The 17,199-nt window shown below is 38.3% G+C and overlaps 1 protein-coding gene across 1 annotated transcript; it reads left to right on the forward strand.

Annotated features, from left to right (window-relative positions):
• Positions 1-2,221: 2,221 nt before the first annotated feature.
• On the forward strand, positions 2,222-13,978 carry LOC307165950 (uncharacterized protein; the record flags this gene model as incomplete). The annotated part of the gene is made up of 13 exons (XM_079884035.1): positions 2,222-2,282; positions 10,538-10,718; positions 10,997-11,176; positions 11,262-11,354; positions 11,567-11,632; positions 12,102-12,167; positions 12,256-12,348; positions 12,561-12,638; positions 12,723-12,785; positions 13,061-13,111; positions 13,200-13,276; positions 13,576-13,735; positions 13,818-13,978. Exons 1-13 carry the CDS (start codon positions 2,280-2,282, stop codon positions 13,976-13,978), a joined length of 1,272 nt encoding a protein of 423 aa, XP_079740161.1. The 5' UTR covers positions 2,222-2,279.
• Between the last annotated feature and the right edge of the window lie 3,221 nt (positions 13,979-17,199).

The following is a 17,199-nucleotide window of genomic DNA, read 5'->3' on the forward strand; positions in this document are numbered from 1 at the left end:
TGAAGCAAAGTGGACGCGCGAATGAGGCGAATTCGCGTCCACCGTGCCGCGCTAAACGCCTCATTCGCGCCGCAAGACCTCCAGAAGCGCGTAAACACGTCTTAACATTGAAATCACTCGCGCCAGACGCTCTATTCGCGTTTGGTGTGAACGCAGCATTAGGCGTCGAATAATATCATCATCTCCGTTGTTTTCTATGAACTTCAGAAGAACAATGCAAAAAAATAGCTGTAACTCACTTGGTTCTCTCATCTACACACAGACGCAGCAGTTTGCCATTTTTGCAAACCATACATAATTACAAGGAAAAATATTCCACATGAGGGAAATCATTGTGGTGTCCATGAAGATGTGAAAAAATAGGCATAAATCTAGCTTACACATTTACCAAAATTATTATACGCCTGTTTAACCTAAGCTTATTTGGGTGGGTTTCTCCCATCCCCATACAATGTCACTTCACTGTCTTTTACGGCCCTGACCTTTAGGTGCCAAGGTGTTTTTGAAAAAATGCTGGATTTTGACATCAAAATTTCAAAAGCTTGTGGCTTGAAAGGGCTTAAAGATAGAGATCTACTGTAAATTAGAAAAATGTTGGGGATGACTGAAAGTTTATGTGGGGTGTAAATATACTCATCTAATTTGCATATTATGACGTCATCAGGGGGCGGCCCTCTTGAATTTCATAATATTCAGGAAATAGTAGATATTGAACTGATGTTTGAACTTATTTGCATGTTTTATTTTTTTTATTTTTTTTATCCTCATTCCAAGATGAGAAAAGAGGAAACCAACAATAACAGGAGAAAGTACTAAATTATTACTATACTATATAGTAGTAAAAAGCATGTGAACAGTAGCCTACTTTTTGATCAGTTTATCAGTAATATTCAGGAAATAGTAGATATTGAATTGCCTAACTACCCAGTCAACACGTGAGATCATGCGATGATCACAGTGACATCACACAATCCTCATACTGTGATCCTCAGCATGTTTGTAAAGCGTGAGCTCAACGTGAGTTCATCTGATCCTCATACTGTGATCCTCAGCATGTGTGTAAAGCGTGAGCTCAACGTGAGTTCATCTGATCCTCATACTGTGATCCTCAGCATTAGTGTAAAGCGTGAGCTCAAGGTGAGTTCATCTGATCCTCATACTGTGATCCTCACCATGTGTGTAAAGCGTGAGCTCAAGGTGAGTTCATCTGATCCTCATACTGTGATCCTCACCATGTGTGTAAAGCGTGAGCTCAAGGTGAGTTCATCTGATCCTCATACTGTGATCCTCAGCATGTGTGTAAAGCGTGAGCTCAACGTGAGTTCATCTGATCCTCATACTGTGATCCTCAGCATGTGTGTAAAGCGTGAGCTCAACGTGAGTTCATCTGATCCTCATACTGTGATCCTCAGCATGTGTGTAAAGCGTGAGCTCAACGTGAGTTCATCTGATCCTCATACTGTGATCCTCACCATGTGTGTAAAGCGTGAGCTCAAGGTGAGTTCATCTGATCCTCATACTGTGATCCTCAGCATGTGTGTAAAGCGTGAGCTCAACGTGAGTTCATCTGATCCTCATACTGTGATCCTCAGCATGTTTGTAAAGCGTGAGCTCAAGGTGAGTTCATCTGATCCTCATACTGTGATCCTCAGCATGTGTGTAAAGCGTGAGCTCAAGGTGAGTTCATCTGATCCTCATACTGATCCTCAGCATGTGTGTAAAGCGTGAGCTCAAGGTGAGTTCATCTGATCCTCATACTGTGATCCTCAGCATGTGTGTAAAGCGTGAGCTCAACGTGAGTTCATCTGATCCTCATACTGTGATCCTCAGCATGTGTGTAAAGCGTGAGCTCAACGTGAGTTCATCTGATCCTCATACTGTGATCCTCAGCATGTGTGTAAAGCGTGAGCTCAAGGTGAGTTCATCTGATCCTCATACTGTGATCCTCACCATGTGTGTAAAGCGTGAGCTCAAGGTGAGTTCATCTGATCCTCATACTGTGATCCTCAGCATGTGTGTAAAGCGTGAGCTCAAGGTGAGTTCATCTGATCCTCATACTGTGATCCTCAGCATGTGTGTAAAGCGTGAGCTTAAGGTGAGTTCATCTGATCCTCATACTGTGATCCTCAGCATGTGTGTAAAGTGTGAGCTCATTGTGAATGCTTCACACTCCGGTCCAGTTGGTGGTGGTAAATGCACCATCTAAGCTGGTCTTCCAACCACCATAAAACATGTAAAGAAGAAGAAAAAGTTGTGCATGGTATTGTTACACCGCAGAAATGGTGAGTGGCCTATTTACATACTTTTAGATGTGCAATGTGGTCTGGTCTTTTTTTTTTTTAGCAGAGTACTGCTCACACATGCTACATGTGCACCAGCCATTTTACCTTCAGTAATCACACCAAAATTGCTAGCTGCAGCTAGTTTGCATATCAGTATTTGTGAATTGTTAGGCCTGTTATGTCAGATCATTACAACATTACTAACTTTATATTTCAATATATTAATTTTTTTATTTATACTTATATTTCAATAATTAACAAGCGCTGTAAAACAACAGTAAGCAAGAATGCTGCACTGGTGGAATAGCGTAAACTATCATTGCTCTTTGGATAAAAAGATGAAGTATGCCTACTCTTAGACACTCATATTAAAGATAAAAAGCCTTATTTCACCACGCTATATGACTAGTTTTTTAACAACAACTTCTATCTGCGGAACTGTAGCTGTTTTATGTTAAAAGCTTCAACGTCACTTCCCATTTACCAAAACTCAAAGTGACTGACATTCATCCTCTTATTAACATAACAAGCAACTTTACCCAGACATCAGATGCAACACTACATCATTAAGAATGTAAAGTGTAGATCTACAAAAGTGTAGTTTAAAGTACTTTAGGACAGGGCCGTGCACAGATATTTTAAGGGGCAGTGGCCTAAACCAAAAAAAGGGGCACTATTTTGTTTTTTTGGGGGGGTTGGCACACTACAAAGTGTGCCAACAACAGAAAATTTAGTTATTTGTATTAGATCTGATCGAGAGTACAATAATTTGATTAGACAAGCAGCTAATTCTAAGAATGTGGATATGTTGTACACAGGGCTGGACTGGGGCAAAAAAAAAAAAAATCGGCCCTGGCATTTTGGCCCAGACTGGTCCACTATATGAGTGAGTATGGGAACGAGTGAGAGTTAACAGATGAAATAAGTAAAAATTTGACATTTATTAATACAGTGATGAAGCCTAAAACAAGCTATAAGCTGCATTGGCATAGCAATACCAGTGTTTCTCACAGGATTTTTGGTAAAACTGTGGTGGGTGGACCTCGGCCCTTCTAGGGGGATTTGGGGGCATGCCTCTCCTTAAGAAAATTTTGTGCATTTTAATGTTAAATTCATCAATCTGGTGCACTTTGAGAGTTAAAAATTAAAAGCTCCAACCCATATTCAGTGTGCAAATTAAACAAAGAAATATTCAAACCTCTTTTAGTAACAGTGTCTATTTACATTACACTACTACATAATAATAGTTATAATATTAATCCAATGACAGTAATAGCCATATTTTGTGAAACAAATGCACTAAAACAATAAAGAAAACTTTCATAATTGGTTTTGTACCAATTTCTATACTTGAAAGAGATAAGCACATGATCTTTTATTTTGACGCAAACTGCATCAAGCTTTTATTTTGGCGGAAAACATGGTTTACAGACGCGTCTCATTAAATTTCTAGTGAATTGCGGTAATCGTCAACTATGCAGATGTGGAAATAATCTGTAACTGGGTTATGGGTTCCTACACTCATGACATGGCCTAAGTGTTTTGAAAGTAGTTCTGCTTACCGCAGGCTCTACACTTTCTCATCTCTCTCCTGATCCTCCTCACTATCCTCATCTGCCGCTGGAGCTGACGAAGGGCAGAAAACATACATTAAAAAGTTTGGGGTCAGTAAGATTTTTAATGTTTTTAAAAGAAGTCTCTTCTGCTCACCAAGGCTGCATTTATTTGATTAAAAATGCAAACAAAAACAGTAATATTCTGAAATATTATTCCAATTTAAAACAGCTGTTTTCTATGTGAATATACAGTAAAGTGTAATTTATTCCTGTGATCAAAGCTGAATTTTCAGCATCATTACTCCAGTCTTCAGTGTCACATGATCCTTCAGAAATCATTCTAATATGATGATTTGATGCTCAAGAAACATTTATGATGATTATTATCAATGTTGAAAACAGTTATTTACATTTTTATTTCAGGATTCTTTGATGAATAAAAAGTTCAAAAGAACAGCATTTATCTGAAATCTAAAGCTTTTGTAACATTAAACACTACCGTTCAAAAGTTTGGGGTCAGTAAGAATTTGAATTTTATTTTTGGGAAAAAAAAAAAAAAAAAAAATCAATACTTTTATTCATCAAGGATGAGTTAAAGGGGGGGTGAAATGCTATTTCATGCATACTGAGTTTTTTACACTGTTAAAGAGTTGGATTCCCATGCTAAACATGGACAAAGTTTCAAAAATTAAATTGTACGTTTGAAGGAGTATTTCTGTGCCAAAAATTGTCCTTCCGGTTTGTCACAAGTTTCGGAAAGTTTTTTTCGAGTATGGGCATTTGTGACGTCATATGTAACGGAATTTCCTTATACGGGTCCTAAAGGCACTTCTCCGGTAAGATCGCGGGCGCGCGCGCACTCGTAGACCAGAGCAAGAGAGCGAAAGCAGTTCGCCATCAAAGCGCCCTGCCCGGCTTTTGGGAAGCTTTTGGGAAGTCAATGTCACCAAAGAAGTGTGTTTTTGGTTGCCAGGGCAAGACAACCCTGCACAGATTCCCAAAGAACCCAGCGTTAAGGCACCAGTGGATGGAGTTTGTTTTTCCTGAGCATAAACGGAGTTGTGTAAGACTGTTTGTTCCCTGCATTTCGACGATGCTTGTTTATAAACAAAGCCCAGATCGACGGATTTGCAGATCGTCTAATGCTTAAGGATCGAGCAGTCACAATGATAAAGGTTCGGTGAGTAAAACTGCTTCTATTGTCTCTGTGTGTTACTAGCTCGGCGCGTTAGCACAGCTAAGATGAATGTTTTATAAACAAAGCCCAGATCGACGGATTTGCAGATCGTCTAATGCTTAAGGATCGAGCAGTCACAATGATAAAGGTTCGGTGAGTAAAACTGCTTCTATTGTCTCTGTGTGTTACTAGCTCGGCGCGTTAGCACAGCTAAGATGAATGTTTTATAAACAAAGCCCAGATCGACGGATCTCTATGGCTCTGGCTTCGCCCACACGGCCCGCCTCCAGCCGCTCGTTTTTTTCCGGAAAGACTCGGTACAGCCTATCTTTCTTTTATAAATATAATAAAACTAAAGACTATTTGGAGATATGAAGGATGCAATACTACTCTATAGGTACTCAAGATTAACAGGAGATTGAGTGAAAATGAGCATTTCACCCCCCCTTTAAACTGATTAGTTACAGTAAAGACATGTTTAATGTTAGAAAAGATTCTATTTTAAATAAATGCTGTTCTTTTGAACTTTCTATTCATCAAAGAATTTTGAAAAAAAAAATTGTACACAACTGTTTTCAACACTGATAATAATGATAAATTTTTCTTGAGCATCAAATCATCATATTAGAGTGATTTCTGAAGGATCATGTGACACTGAAGACTGGAGTAATGATGCTGAACATTCAGCTTTGATCACAGGAATAAATTACTATTTAAAATATATTAAAATAGAAAACATTTTAAATTGTATATATTTCACACTATTACTGTTTGTTTTTTATCAAATAAATGCAGCCTTTGTGAGCAGAAGATACTTCTTTTAAAAACATTAAAAAATCTTACTGACCCCACACTTTTGAATGGTAGTGTATATTTTGACACATTTTACAGTGTCTGCTTTAAGGGCCTGTTTCTATTGTTTCACGCTATTTCTCTGCACATTCCTTGCGTTTCTTCTCCATCTTGCTGACCATTTTGACAGATACACACTGACACTGCTGCACGCTCGCTCACTCGTTTAAAGTTGTGATTGGCCCAGCCCAGTGTAAATCAAGAAAGGAACCAATGGGCCGCTGATCTACGTGTTTCATGACTAATTTCGCAAATTCAACCCATTCAACCTGTCTTGCATAGCCTACCTGTTAATGCGGCAGCTTTCGTGAACTGTCCTATACTGTGAGTGATGCTGCGGAGCGAGCGGGAAAACCTGGAGCGGATTAGCGGAATCAGCGGAATGCTTTGAGCGGAGCGGTGGGGGTGGGGGTGGGGAAGAGGGGCACCTCAGTCGATGAGGGCAGAGGGGCAGTGGCTCTAGCCACCGGGCCACCCCCCTGTGCACGGCCCTGCTTTAGGATACACACTTTCTTTAGGATACACAACAATTGTCCAAAGAAGACTTCTTAAACAATTATCAAATACAGTAATCAGTGAGAGTGGCTAAGGTTGTCCTCTCAAACAAAAAAAATGTGTAAAAGATTTATGGGTAACACTTTAGAATACTGTATCTTACTTACTGCATAACTAATAATTAATTATTGAAGAACTAATAGGTAATTATTCATTAACTACTTCTTCACTACTGTTAACTACTAAGGAAGATGTGTTAACTAATCAGTATGTAATATATTTTTATGATTGTGTTAAGTAACAGTTAGTTAATCAATAAATAATGAATTCTGTCATAACTCTTGAAGAACTACTACTAATTATCTACTAATTAAGGTTCAAGAAAAATAACTAAGAAGTAACTACTAATGAACAGTCATACAAAACTAACCTCAGATTAGTTTTTATATTTTATATACAGTACTGTGTGTGTCTGTTTTCCTCAGCATAGAATGCCATTGAGTAAATTCATGTTTGAGGCTATGACCGAGGGAAACTGAAAATATAGGGAACTTATTAGTAATTCATAAATAATTATCAAATAATTCTGCAGGAATTACTTGGAACCTGGAACAGTATTCTAAAGTGAGAATATAGGGAACTCATTAGTAATTAATAAATAATTATCAAATAATTATCCAGGAATTAGGCTACTTATAACCTGAAACAGTATTCTAAAGTGAACATATAAGGAAATTAATTGATAATTAACAAATAATTATTAGATAATTCTTCAGGAATTACTTGGAACCTGGAACAGTATTCTAAAGTGAGAATATAGGGAACTCATTAGTAATTAATAAATAATTATCAAATAATTATCCAGGAATTAGGCTACTTATAACCTGAAACAGTATTCTAAAGTGAACATATAAGGAAATTAATTGATAATTAACAAATAATTATTAGATAATTCTTCAGGAATTACTTGGAACCTGGAACAGTATTCTAAAGTGAGAATATAGGGAACTCATTAGTAATTAATAAATAATTATCAAATAATTATCCAGGAATTAGGCTACTTATAACCTGAAACAGTATTCTAAAGTGAACATATAAGGAAATTAATTGGTAATTAACAAATAATTATTAGATAATTCTTCAGGTATTACTTGGAACCTGGAACAGTATTCTAAAGTGAGAATATAGGGAACTCGTTAGTAATTAATACAGAATTACCACATACTTCTGACTCAAATCAAACTTACTGTAAAAAACACATTATTAACGGTATTATCTAAACCTTTGTAAAATAGATAAGTTATTATGATACATTTTGCTAATTAAATAAAAAGTTTGCTTATTTGCAGATCAATATATAGCCTAGTAAGTGTCTGCACTTATCTTTCTTATTAGTGCTGAAGAATGACTAAAACTGGCTAGAAAATAAAATAAAAAACATTGATCAGTGCGTTTTACTTTTCAAGTAATTACCTTTGTATATTTACTAAGGTAATTTTGAAAATGAATAGGCCAATAGTTTATCATTTTACTGGAGTAATATTTTATTGGGTTATCTGTACTTTTCCTCAAGTACTTGATTTGTGTACTTCATCCACCACTCCACTGATAAAATAAAACGGTTTATTGTAGTAACCACTGTGTATGACTGTTCATTAGTAGTTACTTCTTAGTTATTTTTCTTGCACATTAATTAATAGATAATTAATAATAGTTCTTCAAGAGTTATGACATAATTCATTAGTTATTGATTAACTAACTGAAACTTAACACAATCATACAATTCTATTACATACTAATTAGTTAACACATCTTCCTTAGTAGTTAACAGTAGTGACTTAAGTGTTAATAAATAATTATCTATTAGTTCTTCAATAATTCCTTATTAGTTATGCAGTAAGTAAGATACAGTATTCTAAAGTGTTACCGATTTATGTGTTTCATATAATGTTTTACTAATACAGAAGTTCTTTTTGGCCTGTTAGGATTTGGAAACAAAAATTAAGGCATTGAAAAGACAGCAACAAAAAGCTCGTAGAAAATCAAAAAAGATCATTTTGGCTCTTCAGAAAAAAATGAAAACACTTCTGATAGTGAACACTCCTCCAGAGAACTTGAATCAGACTACTCATCAGACGACTCAGGAAATATGCTGAATGTTGTGGAGCAGCATCTAAATGAAGACTTGCAAGAACAGTATGATTCAGAATCACAACAGAATACCATAATTAATATGCAAGATCAAGTGCTATGGTATGAAATTGATAGACTAAATGATTCCATAGATGTTACCAGTGAAAGTAACTCAGAGCTAGCTTTGTCTCTGGAGAAAAAGCTGTCTGAGTGGGCAATGAAATTCAACATCTCCATGACCTCTCTCACTCATTTGCTTAAGATTTTGAAGGAACATGACATTGATGTTCCAGCAGACGGACGAACACTATTGAAAACACCTCGTTCTGGCAGTTTGAGAATAACTGAAAAATCAGGTACATTTTAACTTTGAAAATGTCCATGCACTCATTTGGCAATATTATTCAGAAATTTCACTGAACTGTAAAATCTTGTTTTTGATAGGTGGCAAATACACATATTTTGGATTAAAGGAAGGTCTTACGCATACTCTGTCTGAGCAAGACACTTCAAAATACGACCACTTTGAGATTTCTTTGAATATTGATGGCCTACCCATTTTCAAGTCCAAAAACCTCACAATGTGGCCACTTCAGTGTGCTGTCATCAACATTGATGAAGTGAAAAACAGTCATTTTGTTGTTGCTCTGTTTTCTGGAGCAAAGAAACCAAATGATTTGGAGTTTTTGAGGGATTTTATGGAGGAGCTGCAAGAACTGATGGAAACAGGCTTTAAAGGGAAGAGAATTGTCCTCAAAAACATCATATGTGATGCACCAGCACGAGCCCTCATCAAAGGAATAGTTCATTTTAATGGCCGCTATGGCTGTGACTTTTGTGATGTAAAGGGAGTTCATGAGAGCAAAATGCTTTTTTTGTATAAAGGAAATCTCAGAACCAATGAGTCATTTAGACAGAAGACAAATCCTGAACATCACAAAACAGATAGCATTCTTTTGAATCTGGACATTGATATGATCAGGCAGTTCCCAATAGATCCCATGCATTGTGTAGATCTAGGAGTGACTAAGCGAATGTTGATGCTGTGGAAAGAAGGACCTTTGGCCCATAGATTATCAGCTGGACATCTTAGCACCATTACTTATTTTCATCAAGCTGTCCGACATCACATACCTCCTGAATTCAATAGGAAACCCAGGGGGTTAGATGAACTGAAGCAATGGAAAGCAACTGAATTCCGAACATTTTTGCTTTATACTGGACCAGTGATTTTGAAATATGTTCTCGATAAGGAGAAGTATATTCACTTCCTTTCACTTAGTATTGGAATGCGCATCTTGTACAGTGAAAACCTAATGGAGCATCGTGATTATGCAGATGAGCTGTTAACATATTTTGTTGAAAAAGGTAGCAGCCTGTATAGCATGAGTTTCATCTCATATAATGTGCATTGCTTGCTACATCTCACTGATGTTGCAAATTACAACAGATCATTACACTATTGTTCAGCGTACAAGTTTGAGAACAATATGGGTCAAATCAAGAGGTTTATCCGCGGTTCAAGTGATCCACTGATTCAAGTAGCTAACAGATTGGCAGAGAGGCAAGCAATATCAAGTTCTAAGAAATCAAATGTTAACTCTGGTACGCTAAAGACAAAAGAATGTTACAGAATGACCAATGATAGCTACTGCCTTATACATGGAGTTCAAGAAAATCAGATTTTTTGTGAGGTTTTTTGCAGAATGGAACCTTTGTACACTAAGCCATGTGACTCCAGAATAATTGGCATATTCAAAGGATTTCGGAATCACACTAAAATGTTACATACTGACACCACTCAACTGAGACATAAAGCAATCATGATACCTTTGTCATTGATTGATAAAGATGAATACAATGCGGTAGCGCTTATACCGCTCATGCATTCAGTTTGATTAGTTAGTCAAGTAAGTCAGTAAGGCAGGGGTTTTGCCTTTTTTATTGCATGTTATCCTGATTTTGATCCAAAGACTATGAATAGTGTGTGTGTGTGTGTGTGTGTGTGTGTGCGTGCGTGTGCGTGTGCGTGCGTCTTTCAGTATCGAATTTGTTTATTCGGTGATGGACAGACATCTGTTGTACCAATCAGTTGGATTTTTGATGACAATGGAACATTGAAGTGTCGATGGACATCATCACTCTCAAACATTAAAAACAATTCTCCACCAAACCCTAACTGGAAGGTTTATGACATTGTGAAGATCGTTGGACCATCATTTGGTAAGAAATTGCAATAATGGTGCATTTGAATTGAAAATGAATGTGATGCTGAAATGTGGGTATAAGAACACAAATTCAAGTTGTTGTGCCTAATATAAGACAATCACAATTTTAGTTTTACATAAGTGTTTAACATTTCTGGAAGATTTTTTTCTCAATATTATGATAGGTGGTCTTATAAATTTGCTAATCATAATATATTTATATATTCTATGATGAATAAATAGTTGACTGAATTTCCATTATACACATAGTATACATAAATTTACCACTTACAGGAGACTATGATCAAGCAAATCAATACATCTCAGATTACACAACGGGGGTCTCAGCAGCAGAGGACTCAATTACTTATTCAATGACAGACCCTGCAGGTGTGGAATTACCTGAGAAGAGAAAAAGGAAAAATAAGCTCTGTGATGAAAGTGACATCAATTCAGAGACATCTTCCTGTGAAGGTCTGTATATATTGAAATGATTGGTTTGCAGAAAACAATTTAACCATAACTCTGTGATCATTCTTTATTTGTATGTACTAAACAGATGATATGAACTTGAAGCAGTCAGGAAATGAAGTGAAGCAATCTGGTCTGAAGTCAAGAAATGTCCCACTGCCCAAACCTCCTATATACCATGGTTAGCCTGTTTTAACTTTGATGTAACTTTGAACTTGCTAAAGCACTTTTATGTTTTTTCAATCCATTTTTTATTAGTTTGTTTTTTTCTTCTTTTGAACATTAGTCAATATTCAGCTCATTCAGAAAGTTCAGTGTGACAGTGTTTTAACTTTTTAACTAAACTTTTATTTAATAAAAAATATTTTTCTTCTGCATGATCTATCTTTAAAGATACTCTTCAGAGAAGTGGGAAAAAAGATGAGGATGATCCCAAGCCCACAAGCTCTGATGTCTCAGGTGATTTAAACATATACACACATATACAAAAGATAAATTCATGTATTAATGGTGTGTATAATGTGTTACTATGCAGAGGTTTTTACACTTTATATTGCCAAAACCCACCATATATGATGAACCTTTAGCTAAGGAGTAATGTTGGACATGTAAACCTGAAGATAAATATTTTTAGTTCAAATTTATTAGTTTTATAGAAGCTTTACAAAGAATTCTGTTTTACAAAGAAATACAAATCCCATACTACAGATAAAAAACAAATATAAACACTTACATGTCTCTATCAAGAACTTAAAAATGTGACTGTAACAATGTTTGAATATATTAATATTTATCTTTTTTATGAATTTTATGAAGACCCTTACAACCCTCTGGAGGCCTGTTGTGGGTCCCCTGACCCCGGTTAGAAAACCCATGCATTCATGTATTGATGTACATTAAGCCACTTACTTCTATATCTTCCTCTCAGAATTTCATGATCTTCAACAACATCACATGACTTATAAAGAAATTACAGTGCAAACCAGGATACCAGGTGTGTATACATTGTTTATTCATTGTGTATACAAGGTTTGTTATGGCAAAATATTAGGTGATCATACTAATTTTAATGTGATAAACAGATGATGTGCATTTAAAGAAGTCAAGAAATGCAATGAAGCGAGTTGGTCTGAAGACAAAGAATGTTCAGCTGGCCAAAACTCCCAGATACCATGGTAAGCTTGTGTTTTAACTTATCTAAGGAACTTAGCAGAATCAGCTTTATAATTTTATTTGCAGATTTTGAATGTCTTATGTCTTTTCTTGAAAGTAGTCAAGAGTTTATTCAGAAAGCTCTGTGTCAAAACATCTGGTGAGTATGAAACACTTTTTCTCTTAAATTGAATCTGGTTAAGCTAATTTGATCATTCTAATTCACATTGTTCAGGTGACTGTCTGGATGATAACAATGAAAGCCCTGATGACAGTTATTTAAACTCAAGCCAGCCCAACCCAGTATTCTTAGGTGAGACAATAGATATTCCCTTTAACGCATGCAAACACATCACAAGGTACCTTATAAGAGAATTTTGTGTCATGACTCTCACAGATACTCTTCAGGGAAATGTGGCAATGCATGAGGATGATCATCCCAAAAGCTCTGCTTCTTCAGGTGAGTTATAATTTAATATAATTTATTGTGTGTGTGTGTGTGTGTGTGTGTCTGTGTGTGTGTGTGTGTGTGTGTGCGTGTGTGTGTGTGTTTTTTTTTTTTTACATTGTACCAAATGTCCCCACAATTAAAGTGAACCACCTACATGTGCATTGTGGATAAAACGATCAGGGAAAAAACGGTTTAATTGATGTAGAAAAATAAATATAGAAACAATATAACTGATTTAGATAAATGCAATTTCACTGACCTTATGTATGTAATTTTGATAACAGGGAAGGAACCAAAGGAAACAAAATGCAAAGTCACCATGGAGAAATTGTTTGGTATGTGATATATCAATTAGACATTATTTATTTATACAGACATAAAACATCCTTTGCTATATAACAATCTAACTTTACAATTTTTCAGATCTGAATACTAAGATACTCCAACAAATTCAAATGCTGGAACAGAGACAAGCTGTCATCATGAATGACTTGGCAAAAGTTAAGTCTGTTCTCATGAAGCGGGCAGAAGAAGATGCCCATGAGGAACTTTTTAAACAATAACAGTGCTCCAGCTTTGAAACGTTTGAAGCCTTCTGTCAGAGGCTTGAAGAAGACAAAAATTATCGAGAGCTTTATGTTAGTACTACTATATAAATTTAGCGTTTATTTTTACAACAAAGCCACAGTTTTATTTTTTTTTTTTTTTTTTTTTTTTTTTTTGCAGCAGATACCATGTAAAAGAAATGTTGAAGCCTGGTATATTTTAATCATGACAATATTATGTATGTTTTTGTCAGGTACACTATCTCATCCATACTCACGGCAGCTCCAATATAGGTGAGATGGTGAGACAGGCTTTAAAAAGCATAGCGTCAGACAATGTTCTCTGTCTGTATAACAGAACGGGGAAAGATGGGAAGAAGGTGTTGCCACCTGTGCTCCTGACATGTTTGAAAAGTAAGTGTTTAAGTTTTGGTTTGTGCATCTGGATGCTGCTATAGAAATTGTAATGTTAACACCTTGCTCTTTGTGTTTTTAGAATGTGTCAGGTCTTTTCACAAACAAAATGAAATAGAGGTGAAGAAGCTAAAAGTAACCACCAGAACAACACCAGACGCGGAATGTATTCGCCAAGTAGATTTTTTTTTGTCCAACGCCAACACCAGGCTGAAAAGGAAACCAAATAAAGGAAAAAGCTGACTTTTTGTTTGATTGTTTTTATTGATGGAAATAAAGAATGTGGGTGTAAAAGTTTGAGTTAACTGAATAATTTTAGATAACAGTGAACTAACACAATTATTGCATAGTGGTGTTATATGGTGATCTCACGGTATGAGCACACAGTGATCACAGTATGAGCACACAGTGATCACAGTATGAGCACAGTGACCACATTATGATCACACAGTGATCACAGTATGAGCACAGTGACCACATTATGATCACACAGTGATCACATTATGAGCACACAGTGATCACAGTATGAGCACACAGTGATCACAGTATGAGCACACAGTGATCACAGTATGAGCACAGTGACCACATTATGATCACACAGTGATCACATTATGAGCACACAGTGATCACATTATGAGCACACAGTGATCACAGTATGAGCACACAGTGATCACAGTATGAGCACACAGTGATCACAGTATGAGCACAGTGACCACATTATGATCACACAGTGATCACAGTATGAGCACAGTGACCACATTATGATCACACAGTGATCACATTATGAACACACAGTGATCACAGTATGAGCACACAGTGATCACAGTATGAGCACACAGTGATCACAGTATGAGCACACAGTGACCACAGTATGAGCACACAGTGACCACAGTATGAGCACACAGTGATCACAGTATGAGCACACAGTGACCACAGTATGAGCACACAGTGATCACAGTATGAGCACACAGTGAGTGCGCAGTGACCTCACAGTGATCACAGTATGAGCACACAGTGACCACAGTATGAGCACACAGTGATCACAGTATGAGCACACAATGAGTGCGCAGTGACCTCACAGTGATCACAGTATGAGCACACAGTGAGTGTGATGTGACCTCATATTTCGACCAGTATGAGTGCACTGTGATTGTGCAGTGACCTCATGTTGTGAACAAAGTATGAACACACAGTGAGAGCTCTGTGTGGTTACACTTTTAGTTCACTGTGACACTCACATTATGACCGCACCATGAGAATATTGTGAGCTCATAGTGACATCATTGTGAGATCAAATTGTTGACTGGGTAACTAACTAACTAACTAACTAACTAACTAACCCCTGCCACCCCCATCCCCGTTGGGCAAATGGTCAAAATGATCTGTTTGTGCTTCGTGAACACTTGCGCCTTGCGCGGCGGCACCATTGCGCGGCAAAGTTGTACAGGGAGAGGCGCGGGCGGCACCATTGCGCGGCAAAGTTGTACCGGGAGAGGTGCGGGCGGCACCAATGCGCGGCAAAGATGTACCGGGAGAAGCGCGGGCGGCACCATTGCGCGGCAAAGATGTACCAGGAGAAGCGCGGGCGGCACCATTGCGCGGCAAAGATACCAAGAGAAGCGCGATCATTAGACGGCCGATCGTCATTTCCAAAAGGCAAATATTCCCCTTCAGAGTCAGAATCGGCGAATAACATTTGCAACACATCCTCACGGTACAAGTTTTTATTAGCCATTTGACGATTTTCTCTCACAAATCTCACAATTTACTCAGACGCTCTGAACTGAACTGCTTCCGCATCAATGACACGATCGCTCACTTGCTCTGCCGTTTCCTCGAGATGGGTATAAACGGAGGTCGGAGCCAGCTGCAAATGGGTGGGTTAGCAGCAAGTGGGTGGAGCTTTAGCCGCAAGTGGGCTGTACAAACTTTCAGAGGATTTTGATTGGTTTATTTAGTATCACCTGTGTTGTAGTAGCTATTGGTTTATGCTCCACAGTTGGTGGCGGTAATGTGTACGTTTTCTTGCGATCCATCAGAAAACAAAGAAGAAAACGTATCCGGTTACTTTCGTAACCTCGGTTCCCTGAGAGGCGGGAACGAGACATTACGTCATACTGACGTATATGGGAACTCCTTCCTTCTCCATTTCACTGAAATCTTATAGGCTAACGCCAGCTGGAGACAGCTGGCCAATTGACGCGAAACATGCAAATGCTGACCGGACCGCGGGCAGTATAAATAGCATGGGCGCGACAATTACGTCAGAATCAAGACTGAACGCTAGCACAGCTGATCAAACGGCGAGCACGGCGGCTGACGTAATGTCTCGTTCTCGCCTCTCAGGGAACTGAGGTTACGAAAGTAACCGGAGACGTTCCCTTTCAAGGCGGTCACTTCGACATTACGTCATACTGACGTATATGGGAACTGTATAGAATCCCGCCGTGAGCGCAGTGAAGATAAGCCCTGTACGGGGTCAGCTACACTCCCACAAGAGACAACAGTTCTAAGCCAGCAACGCCACTAGGAGCACTCAAAACTGATAGGCGAAACTAGACCAAGAAACGTCTGCTCCGACCTTACCAAAGTTGCATATCCAATGCAATGAAGCGAAGGCTGCACTGGACAGGGCAGCACAACACCATAAGCACTCGAGCACAAGAGTTAACACAGTGTCGACGGCATTAGCGGTGACAGCTGCATAACCTTATAGCCATACACAGAGTTAACAGTACATTGGAAACTACTGCGTAATGCGGAAACAGCTATGTAACATTATAGTCATAACACAGAGTTAGCAGCGATGGTAACTCTGCATAATGCAGACTACTGCACAGCTGGAGGTAACAGTTTCATGAGTACAATAATAAAACTCACCGAACCCATAACGCTATAGGCGGTGCATCAAACTTGAAACCCTGGCGAACGTGTTCTGAGAAGACAGCCAGCATACTTAAATCCTGTAGGCATTAAGCCAACATTGAAAAGCGTCGAATTCAGTGAGAAAGTCTCTGTATAAAACTGCACGTCCCTAGTACCATCCACCAAGCACACAAACAGCTGGTCAGACTGCTGCCTAGTGATCCACGTACATCCGCAAAGCCCTTACAGGGCCAACAGCACTCTGAGCATTGGCATCATGCGAGGCTGACGGCTCAGCAGATAAGGCGGGCAGGGATCAACCTGTGCTCTGAACGGTGTAAGCGACTTCGGAACGTAGCTTGGTATCGGACGGAGAGTGACGCTGCAGTCACCAGGTCCGAGACATTGCAACATCATTCACTTAGAATGAGCGTAGGTCTCCAAAGTGCTTCGCTGGGGCGAGAGCTGGGAGAGCTTTTCTCAGCACTTGTTAGTGTGAAGTGTCTTGCTCAACTAGGGACCCAGCAACGGACACACAAGAAGGTTCCACAGCTTGGGGCTGGGGTGCCAATCGTGCCGATTGCCTGTAGAAGCAGGAC

Source organism: Squalius cephalus (genome assembly GCF_949319135.1).
Source record: "Squalius cephalus genome assembly, chromosome: 10".
Lineage (NCBI taxonomy): Eukaryota > Metazoa > Chordata > Actinopteri > Cypriniformes > Leuciscidae > Squalius > Squalius cephalus.